At 32.3% G+C, this 27414-nt stretch overlaps 1 protein-coding gene across 2 annotated transcripts; it reads right to left on the bottom strand.

The window, feature by feature from the left end:
- Positions 1 to 377: 377 nt before the first annotated feature.
- Positions 378 to 27414, bottom strand: LOC134279367 (uncharacterized). Of its 2 annotated transcripts, XM_062761763.1 has the most exons (33): positions 27291 to 27414; positions 24157 to 24263; positions 23884 to 24024; positions 23197 to 23378; positions 22939 to 23112; positions 21836 to 22009; positions 21164 to 21385; positions 20406 to 20524; positions 20098 to 20245; positions 19550 to 19668; positions 19311 to 19458; positions 18614 to 18674; positions 13676 to 13746; positions 13503 to 13591; positions 13067 to 13229; positions 12564 to 12671; positions 12197 to 12359; positions 11183 to 11361; positions 10967 to 11074; positions 10411 to 10552; positions 10153 to 10319; positions 9949 to 10014; positions 9444 to 9582; positions 9169 to 9341; positions 8856 to 9006; positions 8378 to 8583; positions 3092 to 3242; positions 2628 to 2839; positions 1979 to 2234; positions 1681 to 1793; positions 1257 to 1421; positions 860 to 1030; positions 378 to 758 (listed from the first exon to the last, which is right to left on the bottom strand). In XM_062761763.1, exons 1-33 carry the CDS (start codon positions 27360 to 27362, stop codon positions 637 to 639), a joined length of 4782 nt encoding a protein of 1593 aa, XP_062617747.1. In that variant the 5' UTR covers positions 27363 to 27414; the 3' UTR covers positions 378 to 636. The 2 variants fall into 2 exon arrangements, with proteins under 2 accessions (XP_062617747.1, XP_062617748.1); XM_062761764.1 differs by lacking the exon at positions 9949 to 10014.

Genomic DNA, 27414 nt, shown 5'->3' with positions numbered 1-27414 from the left:
GCTCCTAAAACTTTAACCGGGACGTCAATGCCAGATGTAAAGCTCCTCTCATCTGCGTCGAGGTAAGCTAAAAATCTTACATTGACACATACCCTTGTGCGTGTGTTTGAGGGTTTGCCTGTGTTTGCCATAAATCACAGACGTAAAATGTTAATAAAATTCATCCACATTTCCTGAGACCTTCTAAATTGCACTAGTTTTTTTTGTAGTACATTGAATTCCTGTTGTTATGACCATCTTACATCTGCATGTATTTTCTTGACTATAGTTTTGATTATCGATTTGTTTATTGAAATCTTGCTAAGCATTTATGATAATGAATGGCATTTCTACTGTGCAGATATGGAGACACTTATTTGATGTTGACAGTGCATATATATGTAACACAGGACTGATTTATTCTGTGATAAAAATTACATCAGTATACCTTTAATCATAACATCAAATAACTGGGAAAACTTTACTTATTACTTTTCATTAGGTGCATTTATTCATGATAAAGTTAACACTTCTTTCCTGAGATGATGGGAAAAAACATGAGGAATTTTACAGAATTTACAATCAATAGTCACTGAGGTAACTGTGCTAATATTGCAAAATAAAATTTCAGCGGTCCAAAGATACACATTTAAGTTATTATGCAGCAAGTTTTTCTCTGATCCACTGTAGATGACTTTTAACATTGGTATACACCCCTGGTGAATTTGGATCCCCACAGCCTCTTCCCCAAGAAGTTGCACCCATTGCAGTATATTTACCTTGAAAGAAATATTTTAAAACATTACATAAAAACTTGCTTTTAAGACAAATTGCCTTACATAAAATGTCATTCTTCTATTAAGGTTAAATAAGTACTTACCATTGACTTTGCATACCAGGGGTCCCCCACTGTCACCCTGACAGGAGTCCGCCCCACCCTTTATGTATCCTGCACAGAACATACTGGCAGACAAAGCACCTTTGTAAAGTCTTCGGCATTTCTTTTGTTGTATAATGGGAATTTGTGCGTATTTTAGAAGATTTGGTGATCCTGTAATTTTATTTTAAAAATTGAATTAACATATACATTCTGATACTGTTGAAGCATTTTTACAACATCTATATAACAAATATTCTTTACTGCACCAAATTAGTTTTGTAAACAAAAAGAAACAAAACAAATAACTAATGATTGATGTTATCATATTTTAAGGGTATCATGATGTAATTCAGTACAGAACATGTATATATGTTTAATTTCATGTATCATAACAAACCCAATTCAGTTTTCCCCCATCCAGATATATAACAATCCAGATCTTCGTCGTACTCTGTGGTTTCTGTAGGCAAACAGGCAGGCTGAATGTACAAACCCATTGTAATACCACGGCCATCTTTAGGGGTCACCTTTATCAAGGCAATGTCATTGTCATAGGTGTCAACTGCAGGAAAATTAATGAAATTAAATTAAACTTAATTGAATAAAATTAGACTTATAATTATATTTTATAATGTCATATGATATAACATTTTATTATTAAATTATATTATGAAATTACAATAACAAACAACTAGTACAATACACTATTGTCTTCTGAACAATCCTAGACATTTTAAGATAAGGAAACATCCATTAAAAATAAATGATTCATATTTGTTGATTGATGAACACAGTCAGAAGGGCACAATTTTCATACTAACCATCATACTCCTCATGCATATAAATTTCCTCTATTTGAAATTCTTCTTCGTAAGGATCTGGGTCTTTGTTGTTCAGATCCCCAACTCTAACTAGCAACCTTGATTTCACCTCACTATAATACATTAAAAATTTGTATACTTATTCTAACATGGATGAAATCTGCTCTTTAGTTAAAGAAAAGGGACTGCAATGATATTATCTACTTTAATAAAACGTTAGATATTCAGTTAAGTTCAAAGACAAGCAATATCTTCCATTATGTACACGTTGACATTATCTTTAGAAATAAAAGCTAACTCATCAAAGCAATGCGCAGCACTAAGAATCCAGAATGGACTGAGAATGGTTCCTCCACAGTGTTGGGCATCTATTTGTCTGGTTCTTGTTTTGAAGATGATTTTCCGAATGGCCACTTGCCAGGGAAACATTCCATAGTCGGCATTAAGTCCACTAAATATCTTCAGTGGAGGTCGCCATTCTTCAACTGTTCTCTCTCCTGTGTCTCTTCTTCGTCTAGAGTTAATCACCGATTCTACTGGACGATTGCCACAATCTTAAAAGTATAAAATTTTATTTTCTTTGCTGCTCACTAGCTAATTAATTAAATTCTTTCAAACTTTCCAGAAGGATTGAGATATAGTAATTTTGAATATATTGCAAATTTCGTTTTCAGTTTTCAAGATACTTTTGTCAGGACTCAGCCACAAGCTTTGCTTATAGTATTACTGTACTAGTATGTATAAAAATATTATTGTACCAAATGGGAACACCTTGCAATTCAATAAGCTTTTTTAAAATGTACAACAAATTCTCGAATTGGATGTTAAATAGCAATCAATCAATCACAATATGTAACCTGATCACACTTCAAGCATTCATCTTGCAATAAAAAAAACTTTCTCAAGAAAGAGCCAATTTAAAAAAAAAAATAACTATAGACATGCACCTGAGGGGAGTTCATTTATATCATCTGTAGAAATGGCATCATTAGAAAAACATATGACACCAGCATCCTCATTATGTCCACAGTTATTGATGCCCCATCCAGGATGATCACAATCTACCAAAGATTTCTCATCACCATTGCATGCCACGTCATCCAGATGAATACGGCCAGTTCCTTGTCCAAACCGGGCATTGGAAACTGCGGCCCCACTCCTACAATATGATTATTACGAATAGATCAGTAAGTTTATGCATCAACATCCAGTGTTTGGAAAAATTCTGGGGAAATATTCAAGTAATGAATTTTGATAAAAATCGCAAACTGGGTGGAAGAAACTAAAAAATTCCTTACCTTTCTTGATGATTTAGATACTGACAATCTGAACTCAGTGATTCCCCTACCTCTCAGGTGAGTATTAATATCTTAACAACCGTTAATCTAATTATTGTTAACTATCCCCTCACCTATATCCCAACATTCTACACACAACTTTGGCATCAAAATCATCCCAGTCGTCATCACAAACAGTTCCATAGACCCCATTGTGATTTATTTCTATGGTACCACGGTCCTTGTCCCCATTTAAGTTGTTCACTAAGCGAATTTTTGTTTCAACTGTAAAATAAAAACAAATCTATTAGGCGTGAATTATAAAATGCAGAGACCATCCTAATTCAATTCGTAATTGAAATTTTGGTGTCTAATGGACAATAACCATCTATTCTGAAAATGTGTAGATGCCTTTCCACGAGTTTGTAAATTTTGCACTCTTCGACTTCCACAGAAACACTCTGTCTCTATTTTGTAAATTAAAAATCGTTTTATGAAATTTAGAATAAGAGCATCTATGGGCAGCGGAAAGGGCAAAAATTACCATAATGAGAAAACAAACAATTATTTTAATTTCAATGACCATAAAAACTTAACAAATGATATACAATGCATAATCAACAGACATTTTCGCAGAACAAATATACATTAAAGCAAAACCAACGACCACGTACGTAACAAACATATATGAATGCAAAACCAACGATCATCTTTGCAGTACAAACGTACATGAAAACATGACAAACGAAAAAAACTTAACAAACGTGCAAGCGGTAAATCTAGTCTTCCCGACTCCGTCGGTCCCGGATTTTTTTTTTTTTTTTTTTTTTTTTTTTTTTTGGTCGGCGCACAAAAACTCTTCACACTTCTCAGGCACATTTTCTTTTTAAATGAATTCAATTATATATATATAAAAAAAAAAACTTACACAAATTTGCGTATTTATTACTGAATCAGCAGTATCATCTTCCAAAAAGCGGTAAATGTAGTACTCCGTTATTAATATGAAAACCAAAAACGGACATCGATACAGAGAGACGTTAGGTGTCGTAGATAGTAAAGGTGCATGGACACAGATTTGAAGTTAATATTTTCTGTATAAAATTACGACTTATATATATTAATAGCATTTCACACAAAAATATATTAAAATCTCATTTCATCTAAAAGTTATTAAAACTTCAAAATTTTAGACGGGTTTGATTGACACATCCTTGCACTCTCACAAATTATAGTTTTATTCTAATATTTAGGAAAAGTGGCAATCTTGTTTCAATAACTTTAAGATGAAATAAAAATAACTTCAAATCTGAAGATGGAATTAGTATTTCAGTAGAAATTGGTGGTGGTAATTAAAAAAAAAATGAACATTTAAATTCTATAAAAATTCATAACATCAAAATGATTTGATTTCAAAAGAGATTTTTATCAAACGTTTCATAAAAATAGCTAAATCTAACATTGTACTTTAGTAAAACCATGCAAAATGAAAGTATTGCATTGTTATACATTGACGTAGCATCGTTTTTGAAAGGAGGGGGTAACCAGAGAAAAAAATTCAATCTAGCTGAAAAAAAGATTTAAAAAACTTCTTTCAGTACCATTTTTTTCTCTTTTAATATACATGTACTACATAACCCTTTTTTGACCTTACTCTTAAAATTGGGAAATGTTGCTACGTGCGTGTCACATGATATTTCACTGTAATGTAAGTTACATGTATCATAATAGATTCTTGTAATATTTAAAGAACTGGGGAAAACCAATTTATGTAACAACAACAACCAAAAAAAAAAAAAAAAAAGGACGAAACGGCCTTCAGGAGAATGAGATTTTTTTTTCATTTTATGTAAATTATTTTCTTTCATTTGAAATTTTTAAGATAAATTAAAATAAAAAAAATGAAAAAATTAAAGGGGGATCCGAGATAGACCACATCTATGCTGTAGAGCCTAGGAACATAAACATGTTATGGCAAAGAGTTCTATACGAACAAGCTAATTCAGAGAATTTGTGTCCCCCGCTTAGGGAAAAAGTAAACCATGCGCAGTTCGGGGAGGGGGGTTGTCGGATCCCCCTGACTTAAGTTGAAAAATTATTAAATGTATACATGTACACATACTGAAGCAAATAAAATATATCAATATGAATATAAAGATTTGATTGCTTATTCTTTATTATGAGTATAGAAGATTCCTTTTTATATGGAATATTTATCACTCTGTAATGATGATTTTATGAGTTTGTAGAAGCCACACCTTACAAATTTTTCATTTCACATGCTGAATACTATCATTTAGTTAAAAAAAAAATTTCAGAAAAAAAAAGAAAATACGTCGTCCTGGACTCGAACCCGGATCTCCCGCACGAAATGCGAGAGACATACCACTACACCACGAAGCCTCTATTTTCACACCTGTTTATTTAAACTACTAGTATATACAAAGATGAAGACATACATGTATATATTTTCAAAATTTTACATAATGCATTGTGTCTAATTTAACCTTTATTAAACAGTTCTAATAGATGAAATAAGAATATAGAGTCCGCCGAGAACCTGTTTTATACGTAATAACTCTCCTCATGTCCCTGTGCTAAAAATAACGACATGTAATACAATAAATTCTTCTAAAACAAACGGGGCGGGACACTTTGAGAGGGGTGAGAGAGGTCTTAGGGACTTTTGGTATAAAATTCAATTGCAAAAGCTCAAAATCTTCTTGAAATATCGCCCGGAAAAGAAAGTGTTACACACAGACAGAATGTATATATTTACGACCTTGAACTTTGACCTTTTGACCTCAAAATCAATAGGGGTCTTCCTTAGGCCATAGGAAGTTGTTATGTAAAATTTCATGGCAAAAGCTCAAAGGGTTCTCGAGATATCGTGTGGAAACAAAAGTGTTATAACAGACAGAATTTGCGAATTTATGACCTTGAACTTTGACCCTTTGACCTCAAAATTAATAGAGGTCTTCTTTAGTTCATAGGGAGTTGCCATGCAAAATTTCATTGCGAAAGCTCAAAGGGTTCTCGAGATATCGTGTGGAAACGAAAGCGTTACAGACAGACAGAAAGACGGACAGACGGACGGACGGACAGACGGACGGACGGACAAACCCAAATTAATATCCCCCACTTTTCAAGCGGGGGACAAAAAAAAATGTGTGGGGAATTTTTGAGCATACAAATTTTCTGGCATGTAAATGAGGGTTTTCATTTATTAAAAAAATATACCTCAGTTTGTTGTTTTAATCGCGATTCTACGAAAACATCATTATCCTTTTTTCAGTGGTTTTCGCATTTATAGCTGAGTATTAGATTTACCGCTTTTTTGGTGGTACTGCCGATTCAGTTATAAATACACAAATTTGTTTAAGTTTTTATATATTAATGAATTTTTTTTAACCTAGAAATGTGCCTGAGAAGTGTGAAGAGTTTCTGTGCGCCGACAAAAAAGAAATCGCCAAAATAAAAAAAAAAAATTCCGGGACCGTCGGGAGTCGGGAAGACTAGATTTACCGCTTGCACGTTTGTTAAGTTTTTTTCGTTTGTCGTGTTTTATGTACGTTTGTACTGCAAAGATGATCGTTGGTTTTGCATTCATATATGTTTGTTACGTACGCGGTCGCTGGTTTTGCTTTAATGTATATTTGTTCTGCGAAAATGTCTGTTGATTATGCATTGTATATCATTTGTTAAGTTTTTATGGTCATTGAAATTAAAATAATTGTTTGTTTTCTCATTATGGTAATTTTTGCCCTTTCCGCTGCCCATAAGCATCTTATTAGAAAATAAAGTTACAAGATACGAAAGCCAAAGACTTTCATTTATAAAATATTTTCACAGAAATGTATTTATTTTTTCAAACTTTTTTTTTTACGATTTTGATATTTAGCATGCCAGTAAAACGTCAGAACCGGCGCGATGATGAAACTGGGAGGCGGCATTGTTGGGTTGATTTTTGTCCACTACCGTTTATGTCCCTGGCATATTATACAGCTCAACGCACTTTTTCAACTCACATGGTTTTTCGCACAAATTAAGGTCACATTGTTATAATGTAAAATTGTGTAACATGACAACAAAATATTTTTTGAAAATGATTTATAACTTAATTTTGATCATTTTTCATGACTTTAAACATAATTCACACATAATAATTAGTAGGATTCTTATATACTCTTGGATGATATATTATGAGAGTTTCCAAATGTTTTTTCATGGTTTCTCGTCAACCATCTTTGTATCCGTTCATTTTAAAGCATACTTTTGCATTGCCTAAATACAGAAACAGTGCAGTTTATGTAATCTTTGTATTTTCTATACATTAATATGTCACTAAACCGCAAGATGAAAGAAGTATTTTTTCATCTGTTCGACTGGTTTCCACGTTAAAAGATGGCATTTTTTCAGGTTAACTTTCTGAAATCTAGCATCATGAAAGATACCTTCCAACGCAAAATTTCAAAGTTTCAGACCATAAATTTAAAGAATTTTCTTTTCAATATTTACAATTTTCTATGTTGAAAGATAAACAATTCTTGACTATCCTATCCTTTCACATGATTCTTTAATACAGTTTTGTCAATTTTCGGCGCTGCATTTCTACAAAACCAAGAGAAGTATGGAAAATGTGCAAAGAATCTAGAAAAATACTTATCTGTAAGAAGTAAATTTGAACATTTCAACCAAAAACTTTCAAAGAAAGTTCGATTAATTAATTTGTAAATACGTATGGTAGAACCATACACATTTAACATCATACAATTTATAAAACAATTCCTTTTTAGAACATTGACATTTAAAACTTTAGATAATGATTTTAGAGAAAATGCACCTGAAACTTAAAATATTTAATAATATAGATTATGTCTCGAACTGAAACTCGATAATTTTAAGTTTCATCGCAAGAAAAATGTTACTTTAATTTGAGCGAAAATCCTTGTGAGTTTAAAAATTGCGTTGAGCTGTACAAGACAGTGATTCCTTATATTTCTATTTAATTGTGAAATAAATTATAGATTTATATTATAAAAATATAGACTAATAGATTTAAATTACAGTCCTCTCATGTCCAATTCCATTAGTCCTCGGCAATTGACGTAAAACACATTTAGACATCAACACAAGATTTATATGCCTATTTCACCTCCTCCTTAGCGTTAGACACAAAGATGCACATGAGATTTACATGCATATAAGCCTCCTTAGCCCCTGACCCATAGATTTGCCTAATTTACATTCCGATAGAATTACCAAGAAATCAACTCCTCCAACTTTCAAAGATTTGTCACAGAGAGAGAAACAAATAGAAATGGAAAAATTCCAAAATCATCTCCATTTGGAGACGGCAAAATGACCATACAAACACATAAGAATATGTGTAAATTTTTGAAATTGGGATAAAACTCTACCTGAACCATCTGTTGTGGGAGTTAGTGTGGTGGGAGGGGAATCACAAATGACGCCCACATCCTCTGAATGTTCGCAATTACTGATGCCCCATCCATTGTGTCTGCACTGAGATATAGATTTCTCTGTTCCCTGACATTTCACATCATCAAGAAGAGTTATCCCTGTACCAGGTCCAAAGTAACCTTCTTCTGCAACAATACCACCTCTGAAAATAATATAGTCTTTGGCTGTATCGTTTTCAAATTTGGATAGGCAAAAGTTTTTTCACGATTTGAAAGAAAAGATTGAAAACTATCTTGAATATTTTTACAGCTGTTATTATTCTTATTGAACTTTTACAGAATCCATTTAATAACACAAGTGAAGGCAATATCAATAGGAGAAACACCAACTATAACAATGTTTTGGCCATGAATTGATGTGGAGTTTTAGAAAAAAAATGTTAACAGTAAATCCACATGAAATAGAAAAAATTACCTGTAACCAAGCATCTGACAAATGACCATGGCTTCGATATCAGTAAAGAAGTCATCACATACAGTTCCAGTCTTGTTTTGCACGGTTAACATCACTCGTCCTTCACTCGGAACCGTTCCCTCAATCAACCTTACTCTCACCTCAGGAGCAGCTGTTAAATTAGCTTATGTGATGTAATTTTTTTTATTTTTAATAAAGAATTTAATGGCACAGGGATGCTTTTCTTTGTTTTATTTATTTTTAAACATCTGAGGAATCACAATGGTGCAAACTTGAGGAAGCAATATAATTTTTATACATCTAAAGATCTTACAAACAGACTCATCTTCACAATCAACACCAACGTCTTCTTCATGTGTGCAATCCGAGATTCCCCATCCATCATGTTGACAATCATGGATGCTAGATTCATTTCCGTGACAATTCAGACTATCAAGCCAGATTGTGCCCTTACCAGGACCATACAGCTTAGAGGGTTTACCACCACTGAAAGTTAAATTACCATCTGTATTTCCCACCCAAATTTTACATGCATACCGTCTAAAACCATACAATGTACTCTGATATCAAAGCCCTGTCAATATCTACCTGTATCCAAGCATATGACAGACAACATTAGCATCCTTATTATCAAAGTTGTCATCACAGACAGTTCCTGATCGTCTTTTGTACCATATCTTTATCCGACCTCTACTGGCAACCCCACCACCCACCAGTTTAATTCTCACTGCAATTAAAAGTCTTCTGTAATATGGGAGTAGAATTTCTATGCAGGTACATTTCAAATATCACTTAAATTGCCAAGAAGCGGAAATTGTAGTAGTATGGTCACAGTCACATCTTCCGATCAAGGGGTCTTGCTGTATGAAAAAAGGGACAGTTGAAGGATGACCGAGATTAGGAAGACAGAAAAGGAGATGGGAAAACAATATATTGGAATGGAGAGAACTGAGCCTGGCTGAATCCCAGAGAGTGCCGGAAGATAGAAACAGATTGATAATAGTGGTGGACAAGTCTTTAAAGGATTAACGATATCCATGGAAGACAAGGGGTAAGTGAAGGTGATATTTCAAATTATATGGACTCATATCACCTATGGATGATTGTATAGTGGACTGTGTAGTTGTGGTGGATTTTCTGGTTGTAATTTCAGTAGCACCTACACAGAAGAAATAAAATGATACAACTCACAAATACGAATCTTTCTTTTTTATTTCTTTGAAGGATTTTGTCAACACATACTTGTTAACTGTAAACACTAACTTAGAGAAAAAAAGCAATGGACCTATTTTAGTACCTTCACAAATGACCCCTGCATCCTCTGTGTGACCACAGTTATGTTCTCCCCATGGCCTTCTTGAACAGTCAATAAGAGACGATTCGTTGCCATGGCACTCGACATCATCAAGCCAAATGGCACCTGAACCAGCTCCAAAGGTTGCATCAAACTTGGCCTGGCCACCTCTAAAAAGTTAATGCATAGAAAATCGTAAAACTATCTAAAACCATTTGGTCAGGTGAACACTTAAGAAGCATATTCAATTATGTTCCTTACGGATAACCAAGCATTCTGCAGACAACAGCAGCACTTTTATCTGACCATCCATCATCACAAATAGTCCCTTTAAGTCCATTTCTGATTATTTCAACCCTTCCACTGTTTGGTCCATGTCCATTCACCAGATTCACTTGTATATCTGTATTGTTCATACATTTATATTTTACATGGCTTGTTGAATTTAGTGTCAAAGTATGGTGGTAATTTTCACACATTGCCATAACAAAACAATTATGTAGTTTTCAACATATACTGATAAATGCATTTGTAGAACATTTTTTGTCATATTTATATTTTTACTCCTTGAATACTTTTTTTTAAAAAACATTATTACAGGTTTGGCATGATACCTGATAAATTGATGTTAAAATAGGTAACTTGAATAATGTTTGCAACAGTTAATGTAAAAATTCTGTAAAATTTTGTTAAAATAATAAAAATGTGTACAAAACTTTGTATAAATTTATTTATACGATGTCACAAGTCGTATGTATCAGGCAGTAATATTTAGTTTGTGTAATTTATCATCCTTGATGCATTTTAAAACTCCTACCACAACTGCTTTCGTCCGACCGATCTGAGCAATCAGCTGTGCCATCACATACTTGTTGAGGTGTTAAACATTTATTATTATCACATTGGAATTCTTCTTCCGTACATTCTTCAATGAAAACATATTTTATATAGGTGAAAATAAACCTCTTGATACATTGGAAGTTTCATAAAGCCTCTTAAAAAGTGTTCAGTCGTCAATCTTAAAATGTGTTACCTTTATATGGATAACACACAACCCCTGCAACTTCATATGATGTGCAGTCATGATCCTTCCACGGTTCTTTTTCACAGTCCTCCAAAGTTCTTTCAGTGCCATTGCAGTTTACCTCGTCCAAGAGAAAGTTTCCATTTCCATAACCAAAGGAACCCAATCGTGTAGCTTTCTCTGCTCCTCTATTGTACATAGGTTTTTGTCAAATGGCAAAAAAGTAATATAGAGCGAGAACTTACCTACATTCTGGCAGTTATCAAAGAAGTTCTTAAAGCAGTTACGTTTTCAAAGACATTAATTTTGTTAGCAGTTGAATTTCCTCTAAAAACAATTGTTAGTGAAATTCTTATAAAGTTTGTCCTTTAGTATCCCATTAATTACGTCAGAGTACATGGCGGCTGTAACAGTCGACGGGGGACGCTTAGTCCTCCATAACACTTGTTCCAAATATTCTGAAGTTTTTAGAGGTCCATGCATTCTCTGCTTCCTATTAGTATTGTTCCAGTGGTGGACTTTTGGACCTGATTTCAGTTCATTATCTGTATAGTTCTTATTGATTAATACCGGTATATGAAAATAACGACCTGTATTCAAATTAAAAAGTCCGTTCAAATGATACAAATCTGGAGCAGAGCAAAATCGCACCTCTAAAACATTAGAGGTGGGATCAGCTGCCAGAAGTGAGCATCCCATCCCGACCAGTAACAGCCGCCCTAAACTTAATTCTTGTCATGACTTGGAAGTAACAAGAAAATCTGTCGACAGTTTAGTGTGAAAATAATGGCTTAGCTATTAGTATGAAAAACGTTAGTCAGCATTTGGTTTCATGATAAATTACAATTGCTGACAAAGTCATTGTATCGATCATAGAACTTAAGATGAGACTGTTAAACGATATTTGTCCCATCAACTTGTTTGTTTTAGAAATTGTTCCTATGTAGAAGTTGATCTCTTTTGTGTTGAATCATTTGTTTTTATTTCAATTGAATGACTAATTCACAACAAACTTTAGCTTACCCTTCAAAGCCCATCATTCTGCAGACAACTCTTGCATCTCTGATGTCCCAGCTATCATCACATATAACTCCCCATTCCCCATAGTACTGAAGTTCAACTCTCCCGGAATGGTCATTGTCACCGCCCACTAGGCGAATTCCCAAGGGAGGGACGGTATTCTCAACTACATAAAAAGTATATCGATCATTCTGGCCTTTGTAAAAAACAATATTTTGCATATTAACAATGTCTCCAATCTTTTATTTTTACCACTTTCAAAAAACAAAATCTAATTTTAGTAAAAAAAAAAGTCTACTTTCAAAAATGGTTCGTTTAAAAATTGCCAATGTGTTAATCGAAATAAATATTCAGTAATCTCAATACTCACCGCATCCCTCCTCATCTGACAAATCTCCACAGTCATCGTGTGAGTTACATTGTAAATTTCGCTCGATACAGCGACCATTTTTACACTTGAACTCCCCAGGACACCCTCCTAAAACAGAGTGATATGTAGAGACACATATATTGTATCTACTCTGACAAAGAAATGTCTGAAAGATTGTATTATAGTTGACTATTTAAGGTAGTGTGTTCTAACAGTGCAATTAACAGAGTTGTCAAACCACTTGTGAATATTGTCATGAATTACTCGCAGAAATTTTCAAACAAATTAATGTATTACATGTACGGGATAATTTGTCATGTAATAATATTCAAAGAAAGTGAATCTTTCTTGAAATTGGATCATTGTAATAAAATAAGTATTAGTGATCAAATTGCCTGTCTAAAGCAATTAAGACAACGTTTTGAATGAAATTTATGTCAACTTTTGGGAATTACAAAAGCAAAAACTAAAACCCGTATACATATAAAGCCCCAGAAACGTACTAATCTGCGATTTGAGTTCATAGTAGTCATAAACGGCTGAGTAATCGCCACTTGTTGAGATTCTCTCTCTGTTTTTTGATGACAGAAAACACTCTCTTTTCCCAATAACATAATGGAAGGATCTACAGACAAACCTAGTAGACTGCAAACAGTATCTGGCACACTGAAAGAAGAACAAACGAACGTTTGACTGGTGAACTACTGAAAGGAAGATTTTGTTAAGTACATGATTAAGTTTACATCCTCTAATGTTAACGATTAATTTGTTTCCTTCCACAAAAATTAACCTGTTTAGATTATACTGACATCATTATAATATCTAAAATATCTGTATTATATCCTTTGTGACCTGTTCGGGTTCAGAAGTAATTTGACGAAATATATTTATCTGAAATAATAATACTTTGTCAATTCTTACAAAAGCTATCTTAGTTACCAGTTCTAGTGCTATATTTTCATAGGCCACCTCTCCCGACGACATGATCGCAAAGTTTCCACGTTTTGTAAATAGTGGGACTTTGTATTCTGTAACAGAATTGCATGATTTTTGTCATTAGATGTGCTGCAGAAGGAGAAATTCTGATGACACACAAATCAATCCCAGCTCACCACAGTTCTCTTCATCTTCATTATTTTGACAATCTCTCTCGGCATCACATTGAAATACTTCAGGAATGCAGCTGAAAAATATCAACATGAAAAATTACTTGTTTGAAACAAATCAAAAAATAATTATCCTGTCATAAATAATAAAAACATATCTTAGATTGCAAGCGTATAACATTAATCTCATTATATTCTGAATGTAAATTTATATTTAAAAAATAATTATATGAAAACTGACAGTTCCAAAAAAAAAAATCATTGTTTTTTGTCTTAATGATCGTGAAAATCTAGAAAAGGCCATAGATATATTATTAAACTTCCGTGTATCCATATTTTAATAGAAATCTTAAAAAATCATAGAAGTCTTTCTATTTATAGAATTTATATTTATTGAGTATGCGGAAGACAGAAGAATGGTCATTAAGTAATTTGTTTTTAGTGATTTCCTCCTTCGACATCCATTATCAGCAAACTTAACTACAAGTCGTAGATCAATAAACAGCAAACCGTTTGTGATGCCAATGTAAAGTGCTTTTTAGTGCTGTAATTTCAGTAAATTGAACACAATATTTTTTCACTCTGTAATACACAAATACTAGTAATATAAATTCATCAACAATATGTATTTGCAATTAACAATGAAATATAAAGTAAGGAATGATTTCGATGAATTTATGATTTATGAGATTGTTTTTGAAACTTGTAAATAATGAGTTCCTATTTTGTAATTCTATTTGGTAATTTTAACAGTTAATAGCAATCAGAGACAAAGTGTGAGTTATCAATTTGAGGCATCCTTATCAAAGGTTTTATGACAGCCAAAAAAATGAAATTTAAACATCAGCCGTCAAATTTGTTTCTAGATTACACTCCTTCTCAAACTTATTAGTTTTATGAGGAGGAACTAATCTGGAGATATGAAGAAAGAGAGATAATAAATAAAGATTCAGAATACATAAAACTTGGAAACACAAACTTGAAAGTTGGAAAAACCAAGATTATATTAGGAAAAAAAACCAAAATAAGTTGGAAACAGAAACTGGACTGCAATGTCATTAGAAAATTAAGCAATTATATATATATATATATATATATATATATATATATATATATATATATATATATATATATATATATATATATATATATATATATACACATATGAAAAAAGTGACTTTTTTCCTTGAGTGACTTCGGAGTTATATCATTAATCAAAAAGGTTGATTTTGACTCAATATATCACTTCTGAATTTTTCAAACCTCATCAAGTTTTACTGAATATAAAAAAAACTGCAAGATAATACATTTCTATAAGCTTTATAATGATTATCGTTATATACTAATTAATTTAATCAATATTTTATTATATAAAGTAAGATTACATAATTGGATTGGACATCAGGCATGGCCTATATAAGTCCTCTCCAAGGTCAAGGTTACAAATGTTAAGAACTGACAAAAAATACAATGATGAAAATATTCCTTATAAGTTACATTAAATTCTTTTGTTAACTAACGGTGGGAAAAAAGGAGATAAATTGAATTAAATTATACAGAAGAATTATTACTAAGCTTATGCATATTCGCTATACAATATAATGACCAAAAAAAAATCTAAACAATTAAGATAAAAGTGCAAACAAAACAGCAAAACAGAATAAGTAAAGTGCAAAGAACTAATATTTAAGAAAATACAAAATAGAAGGAAATAGTAACATTTAAAAGTAAATAAATTCAAGCAATGACACTGAGTAAAGAGAAAGATAATAAAGTGCAAGGACAAATTACCAAAGAAAATACAACATATACATGGAAATTGGAAATGCTGAGACTTGAAATTATAGAAAAAATAAGAAATATCTGGATTTATTTTTTATTTAATTACAAAATACTATCAAAATCTTTTTGATGACTTGATGTACAGTTGAACTGCTTCAAAAATTGAACAGTTAATTTTATAAGGTAGTTGCCTATCACCAATTAGCAAAATATTCAAAATTTGATCAGGAGACATTGTTTCTAGTTCTATTAAACTCTGAAGACTTTCAAAAAGTATCATTCTCTGATTATAGTAGGCAGGACATCTTAAGAAAAAATGATAGTTATCCTCGTTCAGATATCCAAACTTAGTACAAGATGCTATTTCACTTAAGTATTGATTATACAGGTGAGCATTTAAATTACTAGATTCATTTCTTAATTGACAATGTATAATGTTTTCCTTGCGATTGCCATAATGAAAGATTTTGACATCCTTTATTCTATCTGCAGCAGGTTTCTTTAAGACATTTTTAAAACATGAAAAAGATTCAATACATTTTGTTTCAAGTGGTAAATTGTTCCATAATCTAATAGTAGAAGGCAGAAAACTGTTAAAATATGAGACTGTCCTTGCTTGAGGTATAATAAAATTAAAATTATCAATATTTCTAAGGTTGTAACCATGATTTGGTGGCATAAAAGGTGTGACCATTTCTTGTAAATAAGGAGGGGATATACCATAAACAGTTTTATAGAACAACAAGAGTTTTTGTCTTTCCCTTCTCTTATTTAATGATTCCCAACCTAATTCTAAATACAAAGCATTTCTAGATGAATTTTTCCTGAGTCCTGTTATTATTCGGGCAGCTTCTACTTGAACGTTTTCTAAAAGATTTGAGAGTTCTTGTGAGCAATTATCCCAAACAATATATGCTACCATATTCTAAGATGGGTCGAATAAAAGCAAAATAGACTTTTACCAATGCACTTCTATCTAGCAGATGTTTCAACATTCTTAAAAGATTTAGTCGAGAACAAGCTTTTTCGTATAAATTATTTAAATGAGATGTCCATTTTGCATCACTTTGAAAAAGAAGTCCAAGATGGCAGTGTGACCTAGATTCACTAATAATGCTACCATTACAGCCAAATTGGACTGGGGGATGGTTATTTGAACTTCTTGTAAAATTTACATTACAGGTTTTGGTTGGATTGAAATCCACACCCCATGTTAAGGCCCATTTATTAATTTTATCTAAGTCAGATGTAAGTGATATTGCTGCTGCATTAACATCATTATCTACCACTATAAACAGTGATGTATCATCTGCAAATAGCCTGGTATTATTAACTAAATTATCAGTTATGTCATTTACATACAGGAGGAAATAAAAAAGGACCTAGAACAGAACCTTGAGGAACACCAGCTGATATAGGTTTAAAATTTGAAAAGAACCCATTTACAGCCACTCTTTGAACTCTATCATCTAACTAATTTTCTATCCATTTTAGTAATGTACCTTGAATTCCATAAGATTTTAATTTAAAAAGTAGACCTTTATGCCAGACTCTATCAAAAGCCTTTGAAATATCACAAAAAATGAATCTGACATCTTTGCCTTTATCTAAATTAGATATAATTGTATTATAAATTTCCACTAATTGGTTGACAGTTGAGTCATTAGGTTGGAATCCCGACTGGTATTTTGTTAAGATATTATTATTTTCTAATATAAAATTGTACAAATATTTAAAAATATTTTTTTTCCATAATTTTGCAAACAGCACTAGTCAGTGAAATTGGCCTGTAGTTATTAACTAAGTCAGGACTACCTCTACCCTTAAAAACTGGGGTAATATTAGCTTGCTTCCACACATTAGGTAAACGTTTTAATTCAAATGATTTATTAAAAAGTTTTGCTAGTGGTTTACAAATAGAGGAGGATAATTGTTTAAGAATTTTTGGTGTTATCCCATCTGGGCCAGGAGGTTTATTTACATTTAAATTGTTTAATTGATCAGCAACATCTTGATATATTATGTTTTATATATATATATATATATATATATATATATATATATATATATATATATATATTTTGCAATTGATTTCGTAATTCGCCACCATTTTCCTGGTGGTATATCTCTATTAAGTATTTTACTTTAGCATGTCTAACCATAGAAATTACTTCATTTCTCAGCTCTCTGAAACGACCCCATAACTTTGGGCAGTCTCTATGTTTTGCTTTTCTGTGTATACGATTCCGTTGTCTTATCCTTAGACGTATACTATTATTCATAAATGGTTTATCACGTGGTCTAATTGTGACTACCTTTTTAGGTATATGTTTATCTAAGATAGCATCATAAGCGTGTAAGAAATTATCATATATTTCATTTATGTTTGAGGAATTAAAGACTGGGGAATCCCAGTTGATTTTATTAAGATAATTTTCTATATCTTTAAAATTAAATTATCATAATTTCTTATGGTGCGTTTGTAAGCATATTGTTTGAAAGTTTTGTATTTTATATCAAAACTAACTGGTGAATGAGTACTACAGAATGGAGATGTAACATACACATTATCTACAATACTTGGATTATTAGTGAAAACTAAATCTATACATGTACCAGGGGTAGTTGAAAAATTTGTTGGTTCATTTATCAGGTTTAATAAATTACTTTGTAGCATTCTTTGTTTAAAAACATTGTTTCCACTACTCAACATACAACATTTATTAATTAAATGAGCCAATTGAGTCAGCTGACGCTTTTTTAATACCACAATAGTGCACTAAATTCAGAGTGAATGGCAACTCATTATGATTCACAATTTTTAAATATATATATTTAAATGGATTTTATAATAATATTAAGAATCCACACGGATTTCTTACCATAAACTCCAACTATACCAACGATTATTGATTCTCTCAAATTGTAATAAAGAAATGTAAGATATGTATTAAATTACTAATTGAATGTATTTGCTATATATAAAATATTGTACTTTGATGTCCAACATACAGTAAAACATCATAAGACTTCACTTTCTATGGACAAGGACCTATTTCCATTGGTAAATAGGTCCTTGAAAAAGACTAGTTGTTTAATCAAATATGTCTGATAATTAATATGTGCTCTTTCACATTGAACAAAGCAACAAGCAATACTTACACATCTTCGGTACTTGAGTGGCAAAAAAACTTGTTAGTGGGACAATCAATCTGTGCAGTAGCTGAAATTTAGATTTACTACAAAAGTAGCTCTTTGATTCTTGTTTCATGAAGCTACAGTGTTTTAATCAATTGACTCAGAGACTTAATGACACCATGCAGACGTTTGATGCAGAAGCAATCAAATTAGAGCCCATAGATGCATTAATGTGTATTCTCTGATATGTCTTGCGATCATCAATAATTAATTTTTTCTGCATTTGAGTACATCAAACCGATACTGTGATTAACATTTACTCAGCAGTTTTATGGCTGCATATTGAGTCATTCATTTGTTTTTTGTTACAGTGTTCGGTACGTGTACATATACATATAGAGTTGAGGAACACGTGATGTACTTTGCTAATATTAGCTTTTACATGCTGGTAATTTTGATTTAGGACTGTATTCGTAAACATGAGGGTTGGATCTTATTATGATGGTTTTAACTCTGAATAATATGGTAATCTTATCCTTGTTAAATTGCTTTATTGTTTGAATAGATATTGAAAAACAATTGCATAATGTAACATTGTAAATTCCCAAAAGGAGAAAATCAGCAGCTTCATATGTATTTCAAAACTAACCAGTGCTAAAAAAATAGAATTTTATGAATATTTTATTCATTGAAAATTAACACGTGATGAAAATGTACTCACTAGTTGTAATTGGTGGTTCAGTTCGTGTCACAAGATCTGAACATTGGGGCACCACACAATAATCGAACTCGTTACGGTTAACCCTTACCCAGCACCACGGCTTGGTGTCCCCATCAGGATTTCTGCACATATTATGATTCCCTAATCCCTGGATTGTAAATATAGTAAAGATAGATATCTATTTGGTAACACCCAAAATGAATGTCCATTTCAAAATTTAAGCAGAACTTGACACCTACTTTTCCAGGGTGTGTATTGGGGTTAACTTTAGAGGAAGACCTCCAGTTCTGACAGGTGTAACCTTTCACTGTTCTGTTGGTAAATCCTCTGTAAGATTCGCCATCCCTAACATAGCAATCTATAACACATATTAAAGAACAGATAATCATTCAGACGGTTTTTTTTATCACAATGAGTGTTGAAAAAGAAACTGGTTGTGATAGACAGACTTTTACAAATAGACTTTTACAAATATTCAAAAAAAACTTTAATTTTTCTCATGATTTACAATCTTTATCTCACAATTTCATTTGAAGCTATGTAAAAATTGAACCAAAATTTCTACTGTCGTTATAAATGTAGAGAAGGTCAAACAATGAACCCTTAATCTATCAGAGGTGAGATAGTTTGTCAAAGGGGAATAGCCAGCACATGATATTACTTCAAATTAAACACATACAAGTGACAATGGAATACATATTGATACTTTCAATTGTGTTTGCATGTGTGAAATGAATTCTTTATCTAGCTACAAAACATATGATATGCTCTACCTTATTCCTCTTACCTTCATTAACTACCTTGGTATGAGTAGGCCTATCTAGAGAACATTTTTGTACAGAACAGTAAGCAAAGCGGTTACGATCTGCATCCACCCAGCACCAAGGCCTGGAACTGTTGTCTGGATTACGGCACTTATTATGATCACCTAATCCCTGAAATGAAACCAAGATGAATAAATAAATAAATAAGGATATATGCAAACATAAAAAAAACATTTTAATAACTATTTTTTTTTCTGAAGAAATACAATGTAGATTAAAGAGAATTTGAAAATCTTTAAATTTTTATGGCTGTGTGTGTGACTATTCATGCCTTTCCAGGATGAGTGTGTTCATTGATGTATGATGATTTGGACCACTTCTGACACGTTGTCCGTATTGTTGTTTCTGTCTGTTCACCTCTGTAGGTCTCCCCATTTCCTACGTAACATTCTGTAATGGATAAAAAAATATTTACGAAAAATTTCATTTGAAATTTTAAGATATATCTATAGTTGATCATTGATAAATAAATTTATTATGCATGAGGTTGAGAATTCAACTTCCCAGATGCATAGATGAAGAATAAAAAAAAAATATGCAGCATAAACTTTATTTGAAATTCTAAGATATATCTATGGTTGATCATTGATAAATAAATTTATTATGCATGAGGTTGAGAATTCAACTTCCCAGATGCATAGATGAAGAATAAAAAAAAAATATGCAGCATAAACTTTATTTGAAATTCTAAGATATATCTATGGTTGATCATTGATAAATAAATTTATTATGCATGAGGTTGAGAATTCAACTTCCCAGATGCATAGATGAAGAATAAAAAAAAATATGCAGCATAAACTTTATGATCGTTACCTGTTTTCATTCATCTTTACTATACAAACTCTTATGTCATTGTTCGCCTTCCCATTATAAATGATCTTTACAATTACAAAATGAATTTCCTAACCTTTTAAGTAACTTTTGCTTAATCGACATGAGAATTTCTAATTGACTAAATTGATGACTTGAAAATTAAGGAGAAAAATCTGAAAAGAATGATAAATCACCGTAAATTGTGGATCAACTTGCCGTTAGATTGTCTGGTGACCGGCTTGTCCAACTTCTGTAGTGGCTTCTCACATACGAATCCAAACTTGTATTTCTTTTCTTTCCTGCATTTGATGTCATCAAAATAATAAAACTGGACAGACACCATTGAGCCATTGGGATGTTGGTATTGATGGACCAACCCTACACAGTATTCACCCCTCTTCTTGGAGGGTTGTCTATTGAAATTTATTGGCTGCCAACCTTAAGGTAAAATTATAGTTAATAATTCAAATCTTAAATGAACAGATTATGAAAATAGTCAAATTGATTTTTCAATATGCTTCCATATATAGATTCCTTATATCTATTTTCTAAATTATTTATTGAAAATCATCGCAACACTATACATGTATACATTATTCATTGTTAGGTAGACTTTTATCAGCAATCCTGCGTATTTTCACAATTTAGATGATGTTGAACATTTCTCCACTGTTTATAACAATTTATACGTATTATTTCTCAAGTAGTGAACTAAAACACCTAAGTTTCTCGTTATATTTTCGTTTTTTGCCATTGCAATTTATTTTTTTAATAAAATTTTAGGACCTTTTGAATTAATTTTTCTATCAAGTCCTATACAGTCTTCAATAAAGGAAAAAGATGAACCAAACGACCAGTGATCGATGACAATAAGATGTCTTACAATACCTGGAAAGAATCCAGTGTAAGTCATATTGGATTTGATTGTTTGAAGATTTCCTTTCTTGTTTTTCGTCCTTTGCCTTTGTTGTCCTCTTATAGCTTCCTTTGGAATGCGTAATAACTTTTCCCAATACCAGATTGACTTTTTACGTCTTCCTCCAATCATCCAAATGTTGGTGTCTGGTGAATATTTTTAAAAATGTCTTTAATGATGAGCGTACAATTGATTTTAATAGCATTTATACTGAATGAAAGAGATATAGGAAAAAGAACATGTCACAGTAAATTCAGGTTCTCGATTTTTGTGTCTGACGTGAAATTACTTACACCAAGGATATTTCATTGCATTAGAAAATGACTTCACAACTGACAAGTTTAGTATCAGGACAAGCAATCAGTGAAACAATTGCTTGTTTCTCGGGCCCTTGATGAGATTTTATGGGAAGATAATTATAATTGTCTTGTAGTAAACATTTTATGACTTGCTTTACAAGAAAAGAAATTTTAAGTCATTTTGATTGTTTCATCTATAAAATAAATGGCAGTAAAATTGAATCATTGCCATATGCCATTTACATAACGGTAGATAGTCTGTCGTAACTCAGTGGTTGTGAATGTATCGTTGCCTAGTGGCTGCTTAGTAATAAAAGACTTTGCGTCCCATCTGGAAGTTTGCATGTTCGAATCAGGGATGGGTTTATCATTAACTAAAGATGTTGTTTTCACACAATTCTAATATAACCGTAGAGTGTAAAATTATTTATCGTTGATCAGTCTTTCATTTCTAGTTTGATTATTAAAGTTGTTAAATTTATAAACAGAATATTGTAGAGAATTTCAATTTTTCTGACAAGAATACTTTAATTAAAATTATCTTTTAGTGATCTGGCTTAGTACTTATTTAAAAAAAACTAGAATATCTGGAAATTAAATTTTGCTCCTGTAAGGTGAAACAAAAGGCAAAATAATCATAAATATATTTATCCTAAACCTTTATAGGTTCCGCTATAGTAAAATAAATGACCATCGAGTTTATTATTAGTCACACGATCTATCCGTACTGTCTTTTTCCTGCTTCTAGAATATTTCATGCTTACTCTTACACGTACCCCGTTCCACTGTATGAAGAAGTCGAGATAGGAAGTTATGTTCTTCTATGGTTTCAATGTTGGTTAAATGGCCGCCCTCCTTAGAGCAGATTCTACCAGCCTTGTGATAGCTTTTGACTGTTGTATGCAGTTTGTAACAACCCTCTGAACCTGCGATCCAACCTTCTTCACATCCTGAGTGTATAAACATTCTGTCAAAATCTCTCATACTGCAGATGTAAGGTTTTGTTCAATCTAATATATACTTTTCTCTTTTACCTATGTTTTCCTTGCAAGCAACAGAGGCTAATTCCCTAGATGTACAGTCATGATAAATATTGTAAGGACAGGATAGGAACTCCTTTTCTTGGCCAGTACAGCTCACTTCATCCATAAGTATGTCACTTGAATTCCACGGACCAGAGCCAAAATGGGACTTGTCAAATACCCTCTCGGCACCCCTAAAAAAGAATAGGAGGAAATACTCAGTATCATTTTCACCATATTATACATTATTAGCTTTCAGTTTATCTTTCTAGTTACTATTGAGTAATCAAATCATTGTATTAGTCCTACCTTTCTCATTTTTTTCACTATATTTTTGGTGCAGGGACCAGGATATTTTTTAAATTTCACAATTTGATAAAGATATGAAGCAACTAAAAGCTGACTACAATTTGACTATGATTCTATCATATTTTGAAGAAAAATATCTATGACACTTACGTAAATCTAAGAAAATTTAGTAAACTTTTAAAATTGAATTACAAACGTACAATGTATGAACTAGTTTTTGTCGTGCATCTGTTTATTTACTGTTATTTAACGATATTTTTTGGAAGTTAGTCGCCGTATATCCTTTAACTGTATATTTTTCGTCTAACTGTGAACATTCTTTAAACAAACTTTCAATCTCGATTCGGATTATTCACAATTTCGTTTTTCTCACTCTAGAACGTTTGTTACCTCGTAAACCCCATTTGTCTACAGGCCACGTGGCCGTCTGCGATATCCAGATTGTCGTCACAGATTGGTCCCCATTTCCCGCCTCTGTTAACCTCAAGACGACCAGCATTGTACAGCGACCAATTGCCATGATTACCAAACCTTAGTTAAAAGATTAATAGCTCCATATTATTTTATGAAATGAAAATTAAAACTGATTAATAAGTATTCATATTAAATGTTTTAATCTCTGTTTTGGCAAACACATAAACAACACATATATTTTATACACACCTCAATCTTTGGAATGTATGAGGCGCTGACACATTGACTTTGGACTCGTGAGCGATACCTGCAGACTTGTCCTTCCTACCCAGGCTCTTTCTACGTTTATTGTTCCTCTTCAGATGAAAGACAAATGTTGAAAAATTTGAAAAAAGTAGAAATTATTATAATATTGAATTTGATCAAAAATCAAATATGTTTTTCTTGCATCATATTTAGTTCATCTTAAAAGATTTATGTTCATCTTCAGACTGACTGAATTCATACAGTGGGTTCTTCCATGAAAGGAAAATTAGAATTTTGCTTAGTTATTTTCTCTTTGGAGTCTTTCAACAATCTCTCGGAATTCTCATGGATGGGTACCTAATTTTGTATTCATATAAAGCAGAATTTATTCAAAATTTTATACATGAGAAGAAAACATTTACTGTCGCCTTCAACTCGACTCGAAGTTGACAAACACGAATCTAATGCATTCCATTTGATTCGAATTAAACTCTCCGTGTGAACAGGGCATTAGATATATCTTTGACGTATTATCAATTTACAATAGTCACCCCATTCATATTTCGACACGGTATATCCCAGTGATCTTAAAATAAAAGACTCAAAAGAGTCTGTTATATCTTTTTCATATTCGGATATTTAACTAGAAAAAGATGCTAATGGTAGCCTCATAAGAAAACGTGAGTATTTCAATTATTTAATCATCAACCTCCCTTACATATCATTATGTAGCGATAAAGCCTTAGATCACCTGCATATGGGTTTATATACATGTGTTTCAGTTGATTCGATACGAAAGAGCATTTTGTAGGTACAAAAATATCTAAAAAGAGGTAAATTACATTACTGACAAACACATTGATTAAACAAGAATATCAACAGTCTCGTTTTAAGGCAACATTTTGTAAGTTCTTTGGTCGATACATTGATCTTGTCAAGAAATACAATCCATCATTTAGTCAAATGACGTTTTACACACTGAATTTTCTACGGATTTTCCCGTGTGACCGGTCGGCATGGGATGCTCACTCCCCTATGGCATCTGATCTTAATTTTGATATTTTAGAGATTTATACGTGTTTGCTTTGCTCCTTGTTTGCATTGAGCTTAAATACTGTTCGTTATATTAAAAGACAAGTTATGATAACGGCCCAAATATAGCCCTTTATTTGATGTAAAAATCAGAACACAGCTAAAATGTTGATAATTTATAGTTAAGGACTTGAAATGATGCTTGTTTTAAAGTAAGCACTAATTTTGATTCCAAGCTTACATGGAAATCACAGAAGAGTGAAGAAGTAGGACATTTTTCCGAACTTCCTCAATTCTTGTGGAATTTCGCCAAATTTGAGCTACTTTTCATATAGGATGCTTCTGATACTAGTGTATGAAATATATAATTTTGGTAGATATACAACCTTGGCTCTATGTTTTCTGAAGCAAAATGAGTAGTAAAACCGATGAAAATTTGCCAAAAATGAGAAAATTTAGAAATTGAAATATTTATTGACCTTCCTGTGACCTCTGTGTATCTCAAAACTAAGAACCAATACTCATCTTGTGGCAGGGGTGACAAGAGGTTTCTATTGACAAACAATTGCATTATTTTAAAAGACTTCCCAATCTAGGGGCCAAAAAGCTCAAATCTGAATGGAAAAGTAACAAATGTGCTGTGCTATCATATATTAAATTGTTTGAATTCCTCAGATTTTACTTTCTAAATAGCTTCAGCCTTGTTTAAGATTGAATAGAGGTACTCATAGTCTGAATTGTGCCTCCTCGCATTCATGCTTGTATAAAGTCATATGAGATTTAGACTGATATTTTAATATGTGGAGATAACGAACAGTATTCAAGCTCCAAAGTCCACTAATCATTACAAAATAGGAGCAGAGCAAACACGGACCTCCGAAACATCAGAGGCGGGATCTGATGTCATAGAGCAGTGAGCTTCCCCTGCAGACCCGCCGTATGCTCCTTGTCATGATCGGAAAATAACGGGAAAATTCGTCGACAGTTCAGTGTGTAAATAATGACCTAACACATCAGTATGAAAATGTCAGTCTGCATTTGACTCAATGATGAATTACATTTACTGACAAGGCCATTGCACGAGACTGCTGATATTCTTGTTTCAGGAACTTGTTTGTCAGTATTTAATACCTCGATTTAGAAACTGTACATTCGCAGAGCATGCTCTTGCGTATCGAATCAACTGTGAGATATTATCCCCGTATGCAGGTGATGAAGGTAAATGCTGCATAAGTAAGGGAAGTTAACTATTGAAAAGTTAAAGTCATCCAATTTATCATAAAGCATTGATGTTAGATAACCATAAACATCTTTTTAAGTAGAAAATATGAAATAGATGTTTCAGACTCTGTGGCATATTTTATTTCAAGCTCACCGGGATATATCGTGTCGAAATAAGAATGGAAATAGCTTTTTTGATTGACAATACGTCGTCGATATATCTATATGTCGAGTTGAAGGCCATAGCATGTGTTTTCTTCTTTTCACGTAAAAGATTTTAAACAATTTTTGCTTCATATGAATACAGAAATAGGTAACGGGTATGTTATGATAAGTTTGTTTTCCTTACAACATTAACATATAACCACATCTGTAATAAGATTCATCAATTATGAGGCGCAGTTTCCAAAATTTACATCATATTTAATGACAACCATCTCTGACTTTTTTCAGATATATGTGTCTTTCACTAATTAACAATTTTCAATTGTCAATGAGTACATGACTAATTAACCAAAGTCCTTCAAGTCTTAGACAGAAAACAAGTCATTTAATTCGGGTTATTGACAAAACCCTCGATGCAATAGGCTTTTTTCTGGATCCACTGTACGGCCATTTGTTTCTGTAATAATTTTTTTAACCCATGGTATATAATAATAACACTTTAGGTAAAACAATCGTTACAGAAACAAGTGCCTGGAGTTGTGGCCACATTCTGGTGTATGCACACTATAAAAGGATTTTAGAACTTAAATTTCTCTTTACATTTGTAAAGTTTCCTGGTTTTTAGGTATAATAGCCGACAATGTTCTTCGTCGTTTGCAGCCTTACAAGCTAAACTTTAAATTGTCCAAAGCGCAAGAAATGTTCTTATTTAAATTTACCTCATTTCCTCGACAGAAACCATCCTCCAATAAAAGGAAAATTACAAGATATGCGAGAACGGGGAACTTCATGTTTCGTACTGGGTCAGCTTGTCGCTAGTGTTGTTTTTACAATGATCATCTC

Source organism: Saccostrea cucullata, unplaced genomic scaffold (genome assembly GCF_032062105.1).
Source record: "Saccostrea cucullata isolate Sc308-1 unplaced genomic scaffold, CSIRO_AGI_Scuc_v1 ctg82, whole genome shotgun sequence".
NCBI lineage: Eukaryota > Metazoa > Mollusca > Bivalvia > Ostreida > Ostreidae > Saccostrea > Saccostrea cuccullata.
This window is presented reverse-complemented; position numbering and strand designations above follow the sequence as displayed.

Bases quoted from the DNA above. Each gene is read 5' to 3' on its own strand.
- LOC134279367 (XM_062761763.1), bottom strand. From the start codon at position 27,362: ATGAAGTTCCCCGTTCTCGCATATCTTGTAATTTTCCTTTTATTGGAG. The intron at 24,025-24,156 runs GTGTGTATAAAA...CTTTTAACTAAG, and splicing joins CATACATTCCAAAGATTGAG to GTTTGGTAATCATGGCAATT. The intron at 2,840-3,091 runs GTGAGGGGATAG...ATCATATTGTAG, and splicing joins TGTAGAATGTTGGGATATAG to GAGTGGGGCCGCAGTTTCCA.